Below are 23,755 nucleotides of genomic sequence, written 5' to 3'. Positions count from 1 at the left end.
AGTTCTTTCAATTTTGACAATCTCAGTTTGTCTAGAAGCATCTTCAGATCAACTGAACTTGACCTCTTCACACTCAGCAAAGAGTAGATGAGAAAGGACTGTTAGAGGTCCAGTGCATTTCAGAGAGAGCTTGACTCTTGGCAAGTTGTGCACTTGCTTTTTTAAAAAAACCATGAAACCACAATTTGAGTGATTCCAGTAGTTTGGGATTGAATCTTGTCCCAGAATCCAAAGGATAATGCTGAGACAGCAACCAAGAAATTGTAAGTTCACATTTCTTTAAGAACTGTGAAGAAGAAATGGAAACTAGGGTAACTTGCTAGTGTTTTGGTAATTCTATCAATTGGTGTGAAGTTTTTTGACTCTTTTTCAGAAGTATTACAATCACGCATACTTTACATACAGCGAGTTCCTTTCATGTGTATTACCCTTGGTACACTTTCTTTTCATTAAAAGACCACTCATCATAAGCTTGGAGCAATAGAAAGCTTTGGTCAGGAGTTTATAAAATTCTCCTGTGTCCAACTCAGACCTTTCACGATTGCACTTCTAACGTTTTCCCACTTTATCTCTTTCTCCAGCCCACTTTCATTTTGGGTTTTGTGTTTTTTTTAAGTAGCTTTTTAAGCCTGTGGCTTCCTTGACTTCTGGAATCCAGCCATGCCACCGGGTCTTTATCTATTCTAACTGAACAACTTGATATTCTTCCTTTACTCTCAGGTATTGTTTGCATCTTGTCTCAACACATAGCTTTAGATTTGGGATAGTAGCAACAGTGCATGTTCAACAGATTCAGTTAAATACCACTGATCAGGGGCAGAGTGGTTTTCCCAGGTTAATTATTTACAACAGCTTTTAGAATGTGAAGAGTTCAACAGCTGTGGGCTAGACCAGTTACAATACAGATATCCAGCATTTATTATGACATCTTTGTGGCTAGCTTTCAACAAAATTGTGAGGGAGAAAAGACCGAGCTTTACTGTGGAGCCCTTTCCCCCATGTACGCACTTGGTAGTATTTCTCATCTGCCTTATTCCTCTAAATTTCTAGTTTCTTCTCCACCTTCCCCTTCTCATTCACTGATAGGAATACGCCCTCCTCCAACCCCGCCTTGCCTTTTTGGCCTCTTTTTCATTATTCATTCAACACATGTTTGTGTGTCCCTTTTTCTCCTTTTAACCAGGTACTCTGCTCATTAAAACTTGCCTCAAAGACTTGGTTTAGGTGATTGTGGGAGGTAATGAGATACATCTTTAAAATACGTGGAGACTGAAAAATAAATCAGATGAATAAAGTACAAAATATTCTGATCTACTGTAAAATCTCTGTCATAGAGGCCCTGAGAATCCAGCATAGCTGAAATTTGCCCACAGGCAGACCTGCCTTCAAAGTCTAGCCCCTCAGTGAACAATTAATTGATCAGCTGCTGAACAGTCAAGTCCAAACTAGAAACAGTGGCACAGTGCAAATTCCATCCTTTGGTTTAGATATGAGTTATTTACATCCTATGATGATTATGTTTTCTTTTCTTTACTTTTTTTTTCTTTTCTCCTCTTTCCTTTTTCTTTTTCCTTTTGTTTTCTTTTTTCTTGCTTTGTTGCCCGAGCTAGAGTGCAGTGGCATCATCATAGCTCACTGTAACCTCAAACCTCTGGGCTCAGGAGATCTTTCTGCCTCACCCTCCCTAGTAGCTGGAGCTACCAGACTAGATTCTTTTTTTCTTTTATTTCTCTTTCTCTTTCCTTCCCTTCCTCCCTCCCTCCCTCTCTTCCTTCCTTCCTTCCTTAATGGGGGTCTCACTAGGTTGCCCAGGGTAAAGTTTTCTTGAATTTTCTGAAATACTTAAAATCCTTTACCAATTTAAAACATAATTCATAATTGCTTTTATTTAAAATACAGACTATTTCTATTATATATCATCAAGAGCTGATGCCCAAGATAATGTGTTACTCCATTAACAGCCTTGCACACGAATAGAAGGGTTTGAGCCAATGATTCTTTTGAGTATGATTCCCTCCTCAGTGATCTTACCCTGGCACCCTTCAATAAAACCACTTCTAGTACCTAATCAAAATCTCCTATCAGGTAATTTTATTGGGTATGGTTCTAAAACTCAAAGAAGCAAAGATAGGTATTAAGTATTTTATTGTCTTAACAACAGCTATTGATCGAGTGGAAACCTGTATATTCCAATAGTGACTTTCAATTCTTCATACTTGTGAGTTTTAGACTAATTGCTTCTTTAGATTCACTATGTAAGGTGCAATGAGGGTAAACAGACTTTTTCTTATACATAATATTCCATTTTCTTTTGCACAAATCTAAAGTTCTCTAAGCCCTGTAAATACAACCACAGTAAATTAGATCTTGCAGGGCTTACATTAGTCTATTCAGCAAATGTTTGTTGAGCCCCAAAGTGAATAAAACATACAAATATTGTGCCCTTCCGGGGCTTGTCTCCTGGAGGGGAAAGCAGGTGATAATAAACAAGAGGACAGGTATGAGCTGAGAGGCGGCTACCAAAGGAATTCAAACGGGATGAAGGCAGGGCAGGTGAATGGGAGCTGCCTTTAGGGTCTACAAAATCTCTCTGAGGAAGAAACATTTAAGCTGAGAACTGAATGATTATTGGGAGGCAGCTTGTGAAAACTGGGGAGAAGGAAAAGGTCTAGATGGAGAAGACAGCAAGTACAAAGGCCTGACGCGGGAGGGAACGTGGCTGCTTCCAGCACTATAAGAAGAACACAAGGCTTGGAGACTGAGTAGGGAGCTAGGCAGAGCCAGATTGTACAGAATTTCAGAAGCCAGACAAAGGGTGTTAGGTCCTATTTTCAGTTCGATGGGCTGTCACTGAAAGACATATAAGCATAAAAGCAAGAACAATGTGGCCAGACTTGCATTTTTAAAACATAAGTCTTTCCCCTCTGTGGAGAATGGATGGCAGAAGGGCAAAACTGGAGTCATGGAGACAAGTGAGGGGCTCTCGTTAGTGGCAATGGACATGCAGTTCATCTGAATTCGGGTGCCTCTGGGACCGAAAGTGGTGCCACCAACAGAGTGAGAGGTGTCAGGAGGGCCTGTGCCGAGCAGAGGGGGGTATTTTAGCTATTGCAGGAGAGAGGAGTGAAGCCTTTTAGGACATTGCACTTAATGCCCACAAGAAATGCTTAAGTGCCCAGAGCAGATTTATGCCCCATAAATGTTCTTTGGGTGAGCCAATGAATGATTCTGGGGGAAGGTCAAGGTCTTTGCTTTACAAATGGAGCTTTGCTGCAGCCTATGGTGAAGTCTACTTCCAATTATAAAACCTATGTGCTTTCTTCAAGTTCCTAATACTTTGTAGTTGTTGCTTTTTAAATATTTTTAAACAGTTGCACCTGTAATTTCATTTTCTTCCTTCTCTTCCCTGGGCGTAAGGTTCTCCAAATGTGTTCACAGTACTGGTTTTCATCAAAGGTAGGAATCAAGTGGCACTGGCCGTGCAGAGTCCTTAGGCAGCTGCTAGATCTTTCCTTTGCTGCTCACTGTCCCACATTGGATGCCCAGCTTCACAAGTCTCCACCTGGGGTTTGTCAGCCTTTATGTAAAAAGTCTAATGGGATGTGGGCGTCCTGCCTTTCCCTCACACCTTTTACAAGAATTCTACTGTCCTCTCTACCCATCCAGGAAATACCAGCTCACTCCCAGGTAAGAAGGCCTCGTCTGGGAATTGCTTCTAGAGTACTTCACCCACCCTTGAGAAGTAGAGTTGTTTTTACGTGCTGGATAACCTGCACCCATTTCTCAATAGAAAAGAATATCTCACTCTCCTACTTCGAATTACAGACATGGGAAAAATTCAAATCTGTATATTCACAAAATTTGTGTTGTAAATTATATATATGTCTGGCTTAGTCTATAAACATTCAAAACAGACATACATTCTGACATGATCAGATTAAATAAAAGATTGGCTGGCTTTTAGGGAGTGTGTCCTCAGGTCTAATGATCCGTCCATGTTTCATGGGCCTATATTCATACACATGAGTGTGTGTGTGTGTGTGTGTGTGCCTGTATTTATGAGTATGTACTCATGGGTACTCGTGTGTGCATGCATGCACAAGTGTGTACACATGCACTTATTATAACCTTGCCCATCCTTTCCAACCCACACCCGATGCAACCCAGTCAATGCTGCTATGCTAGAAAAAAAAATTCTAGTTTGCATCCTTATCTTCTGTGTTTGCATAAAAATGTAAATTTATCTGCCCTGAGATAAGGATTTCATTTGCTGACATTCGTGATAATTCAACAAGGGCATCTTCCCTTTAGTTGGATTTTATAAAGCTAGCTTCTATTTCAGATCCTGGGGCAAGTCAGCTCTTTCAGAGGAGGTTGGAAGCTTTTAAGGTGTACAATATCAGAGTCTCAGACTTGGCTTGATTAGAGGAAAACCAACAAGCTTAATGGTAGCCTGTGTGTGTCATTGTTTAAATATGAAGTAGATGATTAACTGCTGAATAGCACCATTCGAGAATGCCACTGCCAACTTGCTTCTAAAACATGAATGCTGTCATAGCCACATACAATGATATATTCAACTTAATGTATTCGATAGAAATGCATAGGTAGAACGAATGTGAAACATTTCCATTTCATTCTGTGAGTTAGAATTTATACTCCTGAAATTCAATAGATAAAACATTTAACTTTCATAGTTATGCCTCTTATTGTAATAATAGCATGTACCAACTGGGTTCAGCTTCCAGCAGGCAAACCTTGAGTTTAGCGATAAGGACTATGTCCCTCTCAACCCCCATCACTTGCAGATTAGCTTAATGGGAACTTCTGAAACAAAATGGTGAAAGAAAGATTTGGACTTCTGTTTTTTTCTTTTTTCTTTCTTTTTTTTTTTTTTTTTATTGAGACAGAGTCTAATTTTGTCACCCCTCAGTAGAGTGTCATGGCGTCATAGCTCACAGCACCCTCAAACTCTTGGGCTCAAGCGATTCTCTTGCCTCAGCCTCCCTAGTAACTGGGATTAGAGGCGCCCGCCACAACGCCCAGCTATGTTGGTGGTGGTGGTGGTGGTGTTGTTTAGCTGGCCTGGCCTAAATGACACCAGCCCCAGAGCATGTGCCTGCTCCCTAACCACTTTCTGCCAAAGTAGATTGGTTCCTAGGTTTTCTGAAACTTCAGTAAACTGGAAAATGTCAAGACACAATAAATCTATTCTTTGTTTATTGTGATTTCCCCCCCACTAAGATGTTAACACTACCTTTTAGTATTGCATTTACATAGTAATTTTAGATTTGTCCTTTTGGTCAAAAATATCAGAAACATGTCAACCTTTAATGAAATCTGATTCCTATTTTTCCTTGGCCAGAAGCAGGCTGCAGGGAAGTGGCTCTGCAGAGAGGAAATGGGACACAGCCCAGGCTGAGATCTTTCCATGTGCCACAAACTCTCCTCTCCTTTTAGATCAGTTCCAGAAAATACAGACAGGCAAAGCTAATTTCATAAGAATTGTCTTATAACAAATCTTAGTTTATAAGAACTCCAACTCTTGGTGCTTTAATTTTTTCTGACTTTCTGAGTATTTTTCGGCAAGATCCATCAGTGTAGATAGGAGCAGTCAGGAGTCTGGAGAAAATACTTCCATGTAAGATACTTTCCCAGTTGAGGAAAAAGGTGGGCAAAAACCATAAAGCAAATTTCTAAGTACAATTTTTTTATAAGTATCATTTCAGTAAATCACTCACATTTTAAAATATTTTATGACTTTTGTCAGCCAAACATTGTAATTAACCAAAGGGGGAAAAAAATTCACCATCTCCAAAATGGAAGAATGTTCTAGAAATGAGAATACCACTGCTTTTCCAGAACTCTCCACTGTCAGCCGCATAGCTCTCAGTGAGAAGCTGCTTTTGGCTGTTCTGATTAAACTTTAAAATGCACAGAGCAGCAGGAAAAGTGGTCAGAGCCATAAATGTCTTTGTGCTAATGATGACTTTTCTCACCAGTAACAGCTGGGGGTGAAATTTGACAAAGACAAAACTATAAATGTTTTATATTAATTCACCTAGAAAATGCTAGGTGAATTAAAGACATGGCCAATTGATTAGGTTACCACCAAGCAGTAAACAGTAAACTCATTAAAACTGTAATTAGTCATTGTTGACATACTGTATTTTTAAACAGAGCTCCAGGCAGGGGATGAAGTAGCTGAAATAATCTAGTGCTTTCTTAAATGGACGGAAAACCAGCTTCTTAAAATTGAGCCATGCTTTTCCCCGGGGACTTCTAAACTAGCTTTATTCTGAGAAAGCTGTCAACTGACTTCATTTTAGGCTATAAAGTAGGCTGTGGTAATTGATGAGTTATTTTGTGTTTTTGTTATACTGAGTCCTTGGGCTAAAGGTTTTTATGGTTCCCTGTTTCTTGGCAAGCCAATCAAGAGTGGAGAGGAATCCGTAATGACTGAGGCATTCAGTCAGGTATTGTACATACCTATACTGCAGAAAATGACCCAGTGAATGAAGGATTAAGCAATTTGCCACGTAGTTGGTAAATAGCTAAAATTGAACTTCTAAACTCAGAGCTGGAGACCCCAGCCTGTCTCTCACCATTGCACAGTCAACTTGACCCCAAAGGTTGGTCTCTCCTCATTCCAATGTTTCTCTCTCTCCTTTCCCCATCAAGCCCCAGCCCTCCTCTCACCTCTTCCAGGAAGCCCTTCTGATTGTTTCCATCCCCCATCCCTTCATGAGTTTACCTTTTTCCCCAAACTCAGAGACCGAGATTTTCTGAGGCAGACCTCATTTCAAATAACATGTTAGATAAAAGGACACTCTTCCCAATCACATAAAAGTTAAGAATCCTATATAAAAGATTTCTGTATTTTCTATTCAGCTTCACCTCATAAATATTGAAGCAGTAATATTTTAATTTAGAGATTTTATTCACATAAGCATCCATGTCGTGTCCAGAGAGCTCTGGTGAGAAAAATAAGCACTTTCTTTGAATTAGCTGCATTCTTTGTAGGTACAGTCTCTCTTGTTCAGGATTTATTAAACTCAGAAAATACTTCCTAGTAAAGGTATTTGTTAATAATCCTTGTAAACATGTGTTTATAAAATGCCTCTTGTAAAATATCAGCTAAACCTATGACAAGCCAGAATTCTTCTTCTAAAGAGGTTGTGAATTTTTTCTCTTTCTTTTTCTTGGAATCCCATGGCTCTATGAGTTATCTAGATTATATTTAAGTGAGAAAATTTTAATAATGCAATACTCCCCTTATTTTCATAGCGATTTGCTTCTAAGCCCATAGATGCAATCTAATCTGGCTTCCTCGTGTCTCGGAAAGACAGAATTTGTAGGCAGATATTTTGCATGGTGTACCCTTTCTCAGATGACGAAACAAAGCTATAGGACTTTGCCAGGACTTCCTCAAAGCAACAGCCAGCTAGAAAATGCACCTGGTTGCTAGATCATTAGCAGCGGCAGAAAACTTTGTCAAGCATCTTATTTAACAATCATGTCTTTAACTTAAAACAGTATCTTTTTCTGCACGGAGATACAGAAAAGAGTAAAAGTTTCAGAGTAGAATAGTTTAAGGGTAGAAGCTTCAGTTTACATATAGAGGGTATTAAAAAATGTATACACATTTTAAGAAAGGAAAAACTATAATGTAAATTGTAATAGTTGACATATACCAATAACAAAAGATGAATACAGATCACATTTGAACCCTCTTGTAATTACAGAAGTCAAACATGGCTTGATTATTACAAGAGAAAAGGGATGTATGGTCTGCTTCGTGGAGGGCACATCCTTACCATGATAAGGGAAAGGAATTGTCCTGTGACTGTGGTTGGTTAGCCTGAATCAGGTGCCTGTAGCTGGGAGCCTCTTCCCAACTAAGCACTGTCTTCAGAAAAGATATATCCATGAATGTGGTGCACTCTTCTCTCCTCGTAGTTAAAGAGCGAGACTAAAGATTATCTTCAGCTGTTTGCATTGGAAATTGTTCTTTGGCACTGGGGAGTGTCTGGGATAAGAGGTGAGGCAGTGGTTCTCTACCATGGCTACATGTTGGAATGTTCTGGAAAGTGTTCAAAAGTACAAGTGCTTTTGTCTTACCATCAGGCTTGGGATTTATAGTTCTTGGTTTGACATATGGCCTGTGCACTGAGGAGTTTGAAAAGCAGCCAAGTGTGAGAATTGCTGAGTTAGGAAAGTCCACTTTCTGGTCTAGGTGACTACTCTCGGGGGAGGCATTGGCCCCTTTGTATGTGGTTCCAAGCCTGTGCAGGGAAGATTGGTTCCGCTTCACTGCATCACAAGCTTTTTCACTCTTGGGAGATACCTATGCTTTCAGTCTTAGAGAGATGCTCTCAGTATAAGGCATCGAGCAGGGGTGTCCAACCTGTAACTACGGGTTGCATGCTCATTTCCTGAGGACCTTTTTTGCTTATCTCCGGTGTCTGATATCACCGAAAAATATGCACAGACCTCTTCTTCATTAGTGTGTGTGGATTTAATGTGTGGCCCAGGACAACTCTTATTTTTCTAATGTGGTAGCAGAAAACAAAATGAGGTTGGACAGCCTTGCTTTACAAAATTTCAAGCAGTTCACATTTACATTTCTTATTCCCATTTAGACTCCTTGCAGAAAGGATCTAGGAAAACATTTTTTTTTTAAATGTGTGATTCTTCTAGAAAAAAGTGTACCATGCAGCTCAAAAATAAGCAGAAGAACTTTCCAGATCAAATAATAAATCGTTCAGAAAATTCTTGAAGCTGAGTTTAGGTTAATCCAAACATTTATATAACATTTTCCGTGCATGTCTTTTGAGTGAGGAGAATCATCATATTTGGGGGGCTACTCCTAATTTTCAGGGAAATAACATTTAGAATATACAAGGGAACAAAATTATATATAGCTAGAAAGCACGTTAAGGGCTTTGCATAACAGTTTTCAGCAGAAGCTGAACTAGCTATGTGCCAAGCTTTGCTGATGGCAATCAGCAAGAAGAAATTGCTCCAAATTATAACACATCAAATTAGATAACCCAACTTCTTGACCTTTAGGGGGCTAGAGGGGGCTTTAGAGTCTCAAGATTCTAGAACAGTTTCCTGTAGACATGCCTCGAGATGATGAATGAGGATGGAGAAAAATGCTTTTCAATCCTGGCTATTCTTCTGTCCTGCCTTAGTGGAAGTTTTGAACTCTGATGTCCAGGGATAGCCTGAAGGATCTGTAGGCCATGTGGAAAGACTCCAGAGTTTGTACTTTTTACCTCCCCAAGGAATATCGATGATTATCTAAGTGTGGAACCCTCTGGATTATATGCGCACTTAAGTTCTGTTCCATTATTAGTTGGCAGTGCTCACAGAACCAACCTGCCCTGCTGTTTCTCAGTGAAGTTCAATTATTCAGTCCTGATTCAAGCACATTTGCACAGCAGACTGGCTATCAGGATCCCATATTTTTATATTTAAGAAATGACTTTAGTTGTGAGACTTAGGTCACAGCATATATTCCATAGACCATTTCCATTTGGTTTTAGGAGGGTGTTAGTGTTTGAATATTCATGATACTAAGAAGTGACTAAAAAAAATGAATGAATATGAATAAATACCGCACTAGTGGAAAACAGGCCAAAAAATTCTCTGTAATATGAAATATAATATTTTTCCCTTGTTGGCCTTTTCACAAGAGCTTCTTGAGATATGATTCACATACCGTAAAATCTACCCTTTTCAAGTGTACAGTTCAGTGTTTTTGAGTGTATTCACAGAGCTGTTCACATAGTGCTCCTACCACGATCTAAATACAAGATGTTTTTATAATTCCTTCACCAAAATCCATACTCTTTATGAGTCACACCCCACTGTCTCCCCAGCCCCTGGAAAACAATTTATATTCTGTTTCTATGGGTTTGTCCCTTCTGGATCTTTCCAATGAATGGGATAATAAAACATGTGGCCTTGACTTCTGCCTTCTTTCACTTAACATAATGTTTCCAAGGCTTATCCGTGTTATAGCCCCCATCAATACTTCACTCCCTTCTGCAGCAGAATGATATTCCACTGTGAGGCTATGCCGCATTTTGTTTATACGTTGTGTGGATGGACATGTAGACTATTAGGAACCATGCTGCCAGGAGCACGCATGTATGCGTCTTTGCATGGATGTATGTTCTCCTTTCTTTTGCTGTGTATGTCTAGACACAGGAGTGGAATTACTGGGTCAGACGTTAAGTCTATGTTTAAGTTTTTGAGGAATTGCCAAACTGTTTTACCAAGTGGCTGTACCATGTTCCCCCCCCCCAGCGGTATGGAGGTTCCTTTTTGCCATATCCCATCATGATTATAGCCGTCTGAGTGGGTGTGAAGTGGTATCTCACTGGGGTTTTGATGTTCTTTTCTAATGACTAATGTTGTTCTTGAATATTTGAATGTGCTGTTTGATAGACTTTGGGAAAATATCTGTTCTAATCCTTTGCCCATTTTCTTAGTTTAGTTATCTTTGATTGTGGAGTTGCAGGAGTTCTTTCTCTAGTCTGGATACAAGTCCTTTATTAGAGACATTATTTGCAAATATTTTTACCCAGTCTGGGGTTGCATTTTCCTTCTTCTTGTATTTTTTAAAGGACAAATGTTTTTTTCTCTATTTTGTCCTTTCTTTGTTGGCAGACTATGCTTTTTCCCATGGAACTGCCCTGGCACCCTTGTCATACTGGCTTTTCCCATGGAACTGCCCTGGCACCCTTGTCATACTGGCCATAAATGTAAGAGATTACTTCTCGGTGCCCATGTCTTTTCCATTGATCTATATGTTTATCTTAAAGCCAGTGTTACCCCGATTACTGCAACTTCGTAGCAAAGTTTGAAATTGGGAAGTATGAGTCTCCCCACTTTGTCATTTTTCAGTTGTTTGTTTGAACTCCTGAGCTCGAGCAATCCACCCGCCTTGGCCTCCCAGAGTGCTAGGATTATTTTGTGTCTCTTGCATTTCCATATGAATTTTTACGATCAGCTTGTAATTCCTACAAAAAGGCAGTAAGATTTTGATGGGGATTGAGCTAAATGTGTAGTTTTGAGGGTTGTTTTAAGCATTAAATGGGTTAATCATTAGTGTTTAGTGCTGAGAAGAGTGCCTTTTGTATATGTACGTGTACATATGTGTGCACATGTGTTTTATGTACATAGAATAAGGCAATATGACTGTTATTAGATATCATTAAGCTATTATCACCTGAGTTATCACAGATGTCCATTTCTAATGCTGGATACTTTTGCTATTTTGACTCCAATGGCATTTTGGGGAGTGGCATTTTTCTCTTCATAGTCAGAATTTGCTTCCTTTGGTAAAAACTTATTAGATTGATGTGAAATTTTTGTTAGGTGGAACATTCTAGAAGAATTGCTGAGTGTACCTGTGTCAGGAAATAACCATAAAATCCTACATTGCAATATTGTAAAGAAGTATCTGAAGTTTTTAATTACTCATTCTGAATTTCATGAGGTCTTTATCTTAAGAGTAAAATCTATAAAAGATTTGTTCTCATTTTGGCTTAATATGCTGTAAATTGGGCAAGAAACCAACTTTTTTCTTTCTTGTCATCAATATGACCTGAAAGCTAACAAGTACATTTAAAGCAAAATTTCTCTGTTTCATTAGCTTATTGATTATATACACTTGTTGGCATCCGCAGGGCTGTTCTTGGAAAATTTGTTTATTTTAATTTTTTTTTTTTTTCAAGACAGAGTTTCAAGCTGTCACCCTGGGTAGAATGTCATGGCGTCCTAGCTCACAGCAACTTCCAACTCTTGGGCTCAAACTATTCTCTCACCTCAGCTTTTTCATTTTTCTTAGAGACAGAGTCTCACTCTTGCTCAGACTGGTCTTAAACTCCTGAGCTCAAGCAATCCACCCGCGTTGGCCTCCCAGAGTGCTAGGATTATAGGCATGATCCACTATGCCTGGCTGCTTTTGGAAAATTTGGAGCAAAATGCCACAACTATATCTTAGAGTTAAGTAAGTTAATGTTAAATGCTGAGAACTGTGTTGCAGTGGATATAAAATAGGACTCATGGGCCCTGTTCTCTTTAGCTCTGACCTGTTCAACTGAAAACTTTACATGCCTTCCGCCAGCACGAATCTCTGTTCCTCTGAAAATATAATACTCTATTTTGAGAAGGTTTTGTGCTCTTGTGCAACCTAAAATAGAAGAGTGAGCTCAGGAAGCCAGACTTGGAAATCATTTAATCTAAACACTCACCTAACAGATGAAGGAGAATCGAAGTCCTGAACTTGGGTACACACTGCTTCCACCAACTGCCCATGAGATTTATTTCATTAATCACAGCATGTTTCACAGCTTTGAGAAGCTTGAATATAATTAAATACTCAACAAAGATGTTTCAAGTTCCTCCTGTTTATGCCAGCCATTGTGCTGGGCTCCATGGGTCCAGCAGTGGACAAAGGAAATTAGGTCCCTGCACTGATGGAACTTACATTAACCAAGAATATTGGGAACTGAAGGGTGGGGTGGGAAAGAGAAAATCCATGCAAATCCAATCCCATTTGAGATAGTTTATCTATGAAAATTGAATTTCTATTAATACCTAGAAGAGAATTTCTTTCCCCTATAGAATGAAAATATTTCTACCTTGGACCTATCTAACACATTTTTTTATTACAAATTGCAATAAATAAGAGTTTCAGATTTCCCTCTATTAGAAAGTAGTTGTTACTTCCACAAGTCACATAACTTCTCTCATGTGACTTCTCATCTGAAAACTGAGAGGCTGGACCACAGGATTACTTGTGTTTCCTTCTACTTTTGAAACAGTTCATCAAACAGAGCCTCATGGGTGTGATAAGTTCAGTTCTTTTCAGCCCCTTGTCTTCCCACGAAGGGATCTTCTGTATCTAAAAATCCCCCTGGTTCTTGTGGTGTAGCTTGTGACACTGTGATAGGGACCAAGAGTCAGATGAGTTTCCTGGAACACTGCAACCTTCCGGCTATTTCTTCCCTTTTAGAACCTTAGCGCCCAAAACTGACAAGACTGTCAGTCACTTACAGGAATAAACAATGCTGTTAAAATTATAAGCTTCTTTATCCTTCCCCATCACATTTTAGCCCAGTTCTTAGAAAAGGAAAGCATACTAAGGCTTTGTTGTGTTTTTTAATGGAGCACTCTATTTGCCATGCCGAGGATAGGATATTTATTGAGTTTCTATGATTTTAGAATTAGAAATTTCACATAATAATAAAAAGAGGAGGTCAACAAGATACAAAAGAAATATATATACACATGTATAGATAATAATTATATACTACATAAAAGATATCCATATATATGAGAGAGAGGGGTGACAGCAATAATACCAAAAATGAGAAAATGCATTTTCAGAAAGAGCTCAGAGGTGAGCTATCTCATACCTAGTGTAATATGTCAAACAGCCTATTGGAGTCACTAAATAAAGGCTTTCCACGTGCCAAGCTTTGCCTCAATATCAGGCAAAATCAGTGTTAAATGTCACAAAGTTTTCAGTACCCTTCACTTATAGAAGAAAGGAGCGTGGGCAGCAGTGGAACTGATTCATGGTAGCCTGGATTCTTCACTCTGGATTAAACCCAGAGTTGGAGGCAGGCCCGGTATTGTCCCAGGCAGGTCTATGCACAAACAACAGAAAACAAATTGTCTGACAATGAGGAAGACTTGTAGACATGTAGTTGTAAAGTGGATAAAGTCTCATTCTCCAACTAGGAAGTAACCCTCCATGCGGTCGTCCTCTGACTTATCTCTTTGTATCTACTTTCTTCCTAGGCTATAAGGTTAAATGCAAATTTATCTTCATCTATAAAGTCTTCTTTGACTCCTGCAGTCCATGAAGATAACTGTTTTGTTTGAAAAAACAGTGATTTGATTCATTTATCAATCAATCATGTTCTATCTTATAAAATTATATTGTATTTTTTGCGTCTTGATATATTTTTAAGTGCATTTATACCTTAAAATTAAACCATAAATTACATTTTTTGAATTTTCATCTTTGGGCCTAACACTATGTATTGAAGATGTTTAACTAGATTTGCTCAAGACAGCCTTTGTTGAGACTGTCACACAAAATTTTGCTAGAAAACATAATTAATGTTAAGCAAAAAATTAAGTGTGCTGATGTATCCAATTGACTCCATTGTTTTCATTTTCCAGAAACCCACAGTATCCTTTGGCGTTAACTCTATTGAATATTTATGCAGCCAGTACCTTTGATTTCACTCCCCTCACTTCAACTATTAATGCTTGTGCCTAGGGAAGAATGTGACTTTAGTTATCTATATCCTAGAACAAATTTAAACACTTTCTTTTTCTGAGAGGATTAATAATTGTATGCGTTTCTACTAGTGAAGTGACAGACATTAGTGCTCTCCAGAACAGTTTCTTGTGTGCAGTTTTGTGAGGAAAGAGAGAAGGCAGAGTGATGGTGACGGACCTTAAAAGGGTGGGGAGATTCCTACTACCTTGACAGTAGTTTCCTCTAACAACCCATTCAGCTCAAAGACTAGGAGCCACAACACCTTCAATTATAAAGACCCATCCACACTCAGTGCCAGTCACCTTCAGGCAGCCACCCCTTGTAGGTATTTTCCAAGGAGAATTTCACTTCAATAGTCAAGACATCTGTATCCTTTTATTAAGGAACACTGGTCTTGACAGCTGCTATACACCTCTTTCTGAGCAATAATTATGCTTTGTGTAGAGACAGACAGAATATTTATGGTCAGAAACATCTATCCTAGGAGTCCTACTAGGAAAAAAAACATGTTGTAGGGTAGGAAGGCTTTAGACTTTAGAACAAAAGGATAAATTGGCAGATCTCAAAACATCCTACTTCAAAAAGCATACATTAATGAAAGAAACATACATTCATAATGAATTTAGTAGTCATTGAAAGCAGAATAATTCAAATTTAAGAAAGTCCTAATGTAAAAAAATGGTATGTCTTCCAAATGGTACAAGAATCCTGAATTATTTGATAAGTACCTCATTCTCTACATTGTTCTATACCCAAAGACATAAAGTATTTTATTTCCGTTTTAGCCACTTACTAAAGGTATGAAAAAACTTTTGTTATAAATTTATGTACACAGGCATCAGGTACCTAATGTTCTCACCTGTAAAATATTATTAGAATTATCTAGTGTTTTTCGGGTATACTCATGGAATAAGATGTCGTTCAAATTTAACTTAAATTACCCCATAACTCTTGTTTTTTGGATCTTCAGGAAGATTCCTCTTTCTCACACAATAATAACAGAAACTTTTGCATTCTAGAAATTCTTCATAGGCCTTTCTCTGCATAGGATATGACAAATCCATGTCTATAACTCATGAACCAAAAAATTGTGCCAAATAGTAAATTACTTCACTAAACAAAGAGTGGAAACTTCATCAAGTATTCAGTAAAGTGTTGGTGTCATTCAAATGGGTGTCCTGGTATTTTTGGTATTACCAGGGCAGGTGTTTCAATGTTGTCATATCAGTTAAAATTTTTAAATCAAAAGGGTATAATTTGTATGCACATAATATTAAGCTCATCCTATGATTAGATGAAAACATACCTTTCGTCTTTCTTCTTCCACTACCCATGTATAAATGAGGTCTCTCTCCATCATGTCTGCATCATCTTGGACCAGGATATTTTGTTCCCTGTGACTCTCTCCTCTTGCCAACCCCACAGGGCGTTGGTTTTAAAACTAACGTCTCTTACTTTTTACTTGAAGTTCTATTATTGTTGCAGCGATTGCAATTTTGTGCATTTTTCCATATTAAGTGATATGATGTAAAAAGGTTTGTCCTGACTGAAACAACAGATGTGCCCTCACTCCTGACGCTGTTGATCAAGTTAATTTAAAATCTGGCAGACTATGTGTAGATGCATTTGATTACTTTTTTAGCCTTAAAAATTAAATTTATGTTGTATTTTGACAGAAGGCGAAGGAAAATCTACTTTGATCATAACATTCTTGTTTTTTCATTTCCTACACAGGCCCACCAAGACCATCACTATGTCCGATGGGGACTATGATTATCTGATCAAACTCCTGGCCCTCGGAGATTCAGGAGTGGGGAAGACAACGTTTCTTTATAGATACACAGACAACAAATTCAATCCCAAATTCATCACTACAGTAGGAATAGACTTTCGGGAAAAACGTGTGGTGAGTTTTTAACCATAGTGTTAACTTTATTACTTTCCCCCCTTTATAAAAGAAGAACTAAGAAGCTATGTTTATTGCATTGCAAACTGTCTGCCTGTTATCACATGAAATTCATAACCTGTCACTTTAATTCACTTAAGAATATTATTTACTCCTTTTCAACTATAAATAACATTTTGCTAGAAAAATATTGAGTGGCACTATCTCTTGTCTCCCAAAGTATACAAGGCAACTAAAATAAATAATTTATAGATTTACATAGTGTGTTTTCTATGAATTCTTGAGGAATTCTTTCAAAACTTGAATTATGCAGGATCTAAAGACATTAACTCTTTGGTCTGAGTTGAATTCCTCAATAGGACCAAGTGTTCATTTCCCGACGCTTAAGAAAGAGGTTAAAAGTGTAGTTGGCAAACGGCTGGAACATGAGCCTTGTAAGTTCTTGCTGCATTTTTATTTATGTGTAGACTCAGCCATCAATCACTGGCTTACTATGAACAGAATGTGAGACCAACCCATGCTATTTTCCAAGATAAGGGGGTTTAAGTGAGAATCACAACCACTTCCTTCTCCTATGCTAGACGCTAATGACAGAAATAAGGATATTGTGACATGTGAGACGTGGAGCATAGGCACATAAGCTCAGCCAGATTTACTGCCACCCGAGGTATTCTCGATTGCCAAGATAGCTGTGGCTTCCAGTTGATTCACAAATCTACTCATTTCTTGGGAATTGGGAAAGAAAACTTTGGTGGTTGGAAGCAACTGCCTGAGAAGTCAAATGAAGCATGGTTCCCTATGATGTGACTTGCTGTCCCTTATCTGAGAGCCAATACACTGTAGCATAGACACAGCAAACTGGCTTCAGGGCTTTCCCTGCTGCTCCCCTCCTCACTGTCCCCAGTGATCTGGGTATAAGTTCTTGGAAAGTTTTCCCTTTAAGATATTTTCATTAAAATATACTTCAGGGAGCTGATTAAATATTAAAGTTGTTATGCTTTACTTAAAAAGTTAAAAGGTAGCATTTTTTTTTAAAAATTAAACTTGTTCAAAAAGAGCCTTTGATGAAATGGCTAGTGAAGGAAGGCTTGAAATGTTCTGTATTAACTTGCTGAAAAAGTCTATGTATATGTTATGGCTAGGTCATTTGGAAAGTCCATTTCACAGTAAAAGATATTTGTGTGTTGGTAAAGCACTTTGTTCTTCTGAAAAAAAATACCTTCACATATGTTATTTTGCTTAAGTTTGCAGTTTGTATTAGCTCTATAAAGTAGGAAGGGGATATGGGTCTCCATTTGCAGGTAAGCCAGTAAGACTCAAAGAGGTTAAATGAAGAGTTGGTGTTTGAACCTAGAACTTGGGTCCTCAATCTGATGTTTGCTGCCTTTTGAGGAAATGACAGAAGGTGTCTAATTCAAGTTTGCAATATGCCTAACTCGTGTTGAAAATCATACTTGCACTTGACATTTAGAAGTGAGAGTACATGTGATACTACTGGAAAAAATAGAGCAAATATTTATTCTGCACTATGAACTTTGATTATAGCAATCGAGAAGAAACATGCTGCGTGAACCCAGGGAATTTCAGTGTTGTCAACATCCAAAGCAATCTCAACTAATGAACATCATGCCTTTCAGGTTTATAATACTCAAGGACCAAATGGATCTTCGGGGAAGGCGTTTAAGGTGCATCTTCAACTTTGGGACACCGCGGGACAAGAGCGGTAATAGTAAATTACTTTGTCTTTGCTACAGCTTCATAGGGCTTAGATAAACTTGATTTGAAATGTATGCTGTCTGTGAACTTGAAAAACAAATAACACGCAGCTTTTCTCTTGGTTTCAAAATAGACATTTGTATCAAGAAAGGAAAACAAATAATTTGTAGTTAACTAACCATCCTAGCTTTGTATCATGAGTGCAAATTTTGAAAATCAGATTTTTAAAAATCTCTCTGAAGATTCTTGCTAGGCATTGTATTTGTACTTTCTTGTAGGAAAAAAAAAAAACTTCTCCAAAATGTAACTGAATGAAGGTGGGAAATTAACTTTATTATAAAGGCTACTGGAAGAGGGAGTTGAAGAAAGGTTGTATATACCTTTCTCATCTCTTTCTGTTCTTTCAACGTGAAGATTGTGATGTGACCCATGTGTGACTGGCTTTGTCCTCTCAGACTCTGATCCTAGCATCACCCTCTGGCTCGAGTCTTTTATTCTCTTACCACTTTCCCTGCTCTTCCCCTTTCACAAGACCTGGCTCATATTCTGCCAAAGTTCCACTTTGCTCATGAACTCCTGTGGACACCCATTACACTCCCCCTTTAAGTTTCTAAATTAATAATATACCACATTGTAGTAAGATAGATCTCCTGTGTGTATCTCTGTTCAGTGATTCCCCTGTGGTCTTCTCAACCCAACCAAACTATCAACTTTAGAAAGGTAAAGACCTTGACTGGTGTCAGCATTGTCTTTGGTGCGGTGTCCGTGATAAGACCCAGTAAACAGGAGCATTAATGGCTTAGAGTTGGTGATATCATTTCATTGTTTGATGAAAATATATTTCTTTGGGATCCCAAATTTCGATGCATGAAAGATCCCAAGCTAGTAATACTTTTCAGTATTAGATTAAATTAAAAATGGCAGTAGATTGGCAGAGAAGATGTTTAGAAGGCACATACCTCCAAATTCCGCATCGTATGTCTTAGAATGCTTATGCTTGTAAACACTTTTCCTTTTTGAAATGCATCCAAGATGTTCTCACTGTCAGCGCGCGTAAACGCCAGGAGAGGTGCTGGGCCCTCTCGGTTAGCTTTTTTGACTGTGAATTCCATTTACACACACCCTTCAACACTGCTGGTTCCTCTGAAGTCATTCCTCACAGGAGTCTCTGTTCATATGTCAGTTTTGTTGTCACGAAGATGTGTGTTTTAGAGAGCAATTTAATTCATTTTTGAAGAAATAATATGAGAAAATATGGTTCCCATATGTCCTCGCACACGATATGTCAGCCTAGCATGATGGCAGCCTTCTCTTGTCTGTCCCCTTCAGGCAGCTGCTCTAGGAGGAAATAGGAGCACTGTGGGGCAGTCTTGGTAACACATAGGTTATTTATCTCTTGAGAATTTTGCATTCGGTGTACATAAGGTGTAGCTAAGCAACAAGGTAAACAGTGCCTCATACCTCAGCCCTGTGCCTGAGGACATCTGGCAGTATGATCCACCTAAGATAGTGGTTATTGATAAAAGTCACATTATGGAAAGGAGGAAAAAAATAGCCCTTATGTAAACCTGTAGGGTACAGGGCACGGCCTTAGTTACCAGTGAGGGAGAAAGAGTGATAAGGTGTCTCTGGGATCTATTTCTTTGTGTGGTCTTAGTTTTCCCCACCTTCATAACTCACTGCACAGGATGAGATGGGTGGGTAAGGCAGGAAATGAATTACTTGTCCCTCTGAGAAGACTGAGGGTTAACGAGGATGCTGGGCAGAGTGGTCCAGGGTGTGAGCCTGCCCCAGACCAAGTGTGTCCTGCCCGTGTACCCATAGCACTGTGGTTGAAAGCGTGTCCCAAGATCACTGTAATAAGCATGTTCTGAGTGGCTTTGTCAGGTGCCGTGGGCAGCGAGATGAGAACATACTTGTCCTCAAATGAGACACACACACACACATACACATACTTAGGAAGAGAAAAAAGAGCAGTTTTCCTAGTGATGTCAGTTACAGTTGAGTAGGGGACAATTTCATGGATGCAGCTAGTCTCTGAAGAGAACTGCTCAATAAAAGCACTGTAATCCCTGTAAGCTTCCAGGGAATGGTAGAAACAAATCCACAAGAAAACACTGAATAGATTTTTTTGTATTTCTACCCTGCATTCCCAGCTCCTAATAACGCCCTACAAAACCCATCCTACTTTGGGAATCCATGGCTGCAAAAACACCTCTCCTCCCATCCTTTCCATTTCAAATATCATTTTGTATTGAAGTCATTTTAATAATTTTACATTTCTTACTATCCTCTTCTTTTTATTATTATTATTTTTTTTATTAAATGATAGCTCTATACATTAATGCAAACAGGGGGTACAGTGTAGTGTTTTCATATACATTTTGAAATACTTTCATCAAGCTGGTTCACATAGATTTCATGTCATTTGCATAGTCATTGTGTCAAAACATTTACATTCTATTTCTAGAAAAGTTCACTTGTACCCTTGTTAGACAGAAATATAGGTGATCTTTCTGGTTAACCTCCCACCACCCAGCCACCCTTCTTTATATGTGTCTCCCCCTTTTTAATTTCAATAGTGCTTAGTGAGCAGATACCACGTTCTGGGCCACGAAAATGTTAATAGCTATCAAGTAGGAAACACAGCCTTTGGGTGGGGAAGCTGTGGCCTTCTGATTTCAAGATTGTTCTTTGCTAAGTACCAAAGGAGGCAAGAAAAACGTCATCTTTCTGTGCTTTACCCCTCTTAATAAAAGAATTTGTTCTGTAAAATGTAGAAAAGTCTACACTGAAGGACCTAGAAGGACATACATGGGCTTTGCAGCTTCCCCACCCAAAACAGGTGCCCAGGAGCTCATAACCCAGGTGTGGGGTTGGAAGGGCCCCTTGGGGCAGGGATAATATGAATGATTCTATCATTCATATACTTGTGCATAATGTATGATGTGTGCTATTCGGGCTACAGGGTGTGGTAGGAGGGAAAGGAAGCATGAAGGTGAGCTCCCACAGAAAGACCAGCATGTGTGGAAGCCCAGGGGGAGAGAATGAACTTTCTAAGAACAAAGGAATATCATCATGCCTGTAGGTAGACTGGTGAGTGAGGATCAGTTCCTGCAGAGCCTTGATGGCTTATGAAGGAGTCTGGGCATTAACTTAAGGGTGACATATAACCAGTAAAATATAATCAGTGGGAAGAAATAGAGGGGAAGGGGTTAGGTTCCAAATAAAATTGGACCCAGGAAGCCTAATGAGGAGCCTGCTGAAGTTGTCCAGGTGAGAGGCAATGGGTTGAAAAGCAGAGCGGGGCAGGGTGGATAGGCAGAATGAGCAGGTGTGTGCCATTGTGGACAGCAGGGGAAGGAAAAAGGGGTCGAGGCAACCACAAGGCTGGTGATGCCACTGACAAAAAAGAAATCAGGGGAGGGCTCAGGTTTTGGTTTTGGACAGAGATAGATGAAGTGTCCTCCACATGGAAATATTCAACGAGTAATTAGGCATCCAGTGTGAAAGCCAAGAAAGAGGCAGACCTGTTCAGTTTGGGGTTCCTCACCCAACAAGCCACAAGTGAGCCAGGGAAGTGGATGAGATCATCCAATAAACATATATAGAGGGAGAGAGACTGAGAACAGAACTCTGAGGAAACCAGCACAAAGGATCTGCCGATGGCTAAAATAGGGGACCAAAAATTAGAGGAACATTTCTGAAAACCCATTGCCCAATGTAAAAGCTTTTCTGGTCTCTATGTGTGGTCCCTGGTTTTGCCCATGGCTGCAGTGGATCTCAGCGCCTATCCAACTTCACAGAAGGGTCTGGGCGAGGGGGCTGGGGAGCGGGGGAGAGGAAGTCCTCTCATGGGACATGACAGAGGACAGCCTCCAAACGTCCACTGCAAACAAGGGTCCTCTTTTGCTTCCTCCTCTCTTTTGTCCTGATCTTTCCTTGGTCCCTCGAATCATCTATCTTTTCTTCATTAGGCCTGGACGTCAGACTGAAGCTCACTTTTACCCCACAGAGGACTTTTAAAGAGCTTTGTCACCCACAGTTTCCTTTACCATAGAATTCTCGTCGCGGCTGCTAACAAGTCGTGGTTTTCTTCCTGTCACCACAGCACTCACTTTCAGGCCACTGTGTGCCAAGTTTTCTGCTGGGCACAGACAGGAAAGGTTGGAAAGTTTTACTTAAAACCCTCACTCCAAGGTGGTTTCCATTCTGACTGTGGACCACACAATGCTCAGGAACCAAAAAGAAAAAGATTCTATGAAGCTGTATAAGCAAGAGTGGGATTGAAAGTTACGAACCCTGTGTGTGTAAGGGTTGGAGGGCCATAAAGCCAGGGAGTGGCCTTAAAAAAATTCTGCAACCAAATCTCCTCCCTTGACCCTCAGCAGTTCTTCTGCCCGCTCTGCAATTTCTATAGGATAATCTATAAGGAGACTTCATCTTTGAAGGGGAAACAGCCTTGTTTATAGTGTCATTGTCAGAACTGATAATCAGAAGGACCTGCTGTGTTTCCTTGGCAGGTTCCGGAGCCTGACCACTGCATTTTTCAGAGACGCCATGGGCTTCCTATTAATGTTTGACCTCACCAGTCAACAGAGCTTCTTAAATGTCAGGAACTGGATGAGTAAGTAGGACTCAGGAACGTGCGTGACTGCGCTGACCTCACAAGATAAAACCAGCCTGGATACCACAGATTCATGTTGGAAAGTCATGAGTTTAGTGTGTACCTTGTCAACTTCAAAGTGGTGGCCTTTGTGTGAATCATCCGAGGGAGGTGGTTTGGGTTTGTATTTTACTTTGATTCGCTTACAGGAAGCCCATGTGGCTTGATCACTACCCGTATATAAGGTCTTTAGTAATGTCGTTGAAAGACCATTATTCCACTTTTCCTAGAAGTCTTGAAGGACTTCTTAAAAGTGAGTAAGCCACCACATCTGCTATGTCTAACCTGATGAGGGTACAGGGAAAATTGGGAGTGTTTTCTGAGAGGGAGCACTGACACCCAAGATGTGTTCTGTAACTAGTGGGTTCATCCAGTGAAAAGCTCCTCCAGAGCAGACCAGCCATGAGAGGACAAGGTAAGGCACAGGGTGTCGGTCAGCTCACACTGAAATGTGATTGTTAAAAAAAAAAAAGGTCAAATGTGAAGACGACTTATACAGAAAAGTCTCCAGCCGCCGTGGAAACTTAGATACAATACAAAATTTAAATGTTGCCTAATCAATTATTAAGATCAGGTTGATATATATCAGTGCAGGAGAGAAATATTAGAATTATCTCAGATTTTCTAAATTGATGGGACTGTGTTGCTTTTGTCCTTTCCAGATTTGTCAGGGCCATCTACAGCCAGAGTGATACTTTTTAAAAAAACTACATCATGTTATTCCCCTGCTCAAAGTCTGTAATGTCCCCTCTCACCTAGAATAAAACCCAGCGTCCTTCACCTCTACCTTCAAGGTCACTGCCATCAGTCCCAGGGCTTCTGCTCTTATTTGCTTACTCCTCCCCCAGCGCACTAGCTTCCAGCCAAACTGGCTCTTGGGCTACTCCCAGGACCAAAAGCACAGTCCTGCCTTGGGTCCTTGGTACCACGGATTCCCTCTGTCATGATTTCTCTTCTCCATTTACTGGTTTTTTCATTCCCTTCGAATATTTACTCAACCCTTATTTATCTCTTGGCTTCCCTGACCGCCCACCCCCTCTAAGATAGTATTCTTCATCACTCACTATCTCCTTGACACATTTTATTGTTCCTTCAGTGACAGCCATCATCTGACATTATATTCTCTATTTTTTTATTCACTCATGTTTTATGC

The 23,755-nt window shown here is 39.6% G+C and overlaps 1 protein-coding gene across 1 annotated transcript in view; it reads left to right on the top strand.

Annotated features, from left to right (window-relative positions):
• The first annotated feature begins 16,053 nt into the window (after positions 1 to 16,053).
• The window catches only part of RAB27B (RAB27B, member RAS oncogene family), an 11,278-nt gene continuing 3,576 nt past the window's right edge, over positions 16,054 to 23,755 (top strand). Inside the window, exons 1-3 of the mRNA XM_003788441.1 lie at positions 16,054 to 16,220; positions 17,858 to 17,943; positions 22,460 to 22,563. Coding sequence (XP_003788489.1) covers positions 16,068 to 16,220; positions 17,858 to 17,943; positions 22,460 to 22,563 — 343 coding nt within the window. The 5' untranslated portion in view covers positions 16,054 to 16,067. The remainder of the gene's footprint in view (positions 16,221 to 17,857; positions 17,944 to 22,459; positions 22,564 to 23,755) is intronic.

The sequence above is a fragment of the Otolemur garnettii genome, unplaced genomic scaffold (genome assembly GCF_000181295.1).
Source record: "Otolemur garnettii isolate 467f Iridium unplaced genomic scaffold, OtoGar3 scaffold00027, whole genome shotgun sequence".
Taxonomy (NCBI): domain Eukaryota; kingdom Metazoa; phylum Chordata; class Mammalia; order Primates; family Galagidae; genus Otolemur; species Otolemur garnettii.
The sequence above is the reverse complement of the archived record's forward strand: the minus strand, read 5'-3'. Positions and strand labels throughout refer to the sequence as shown.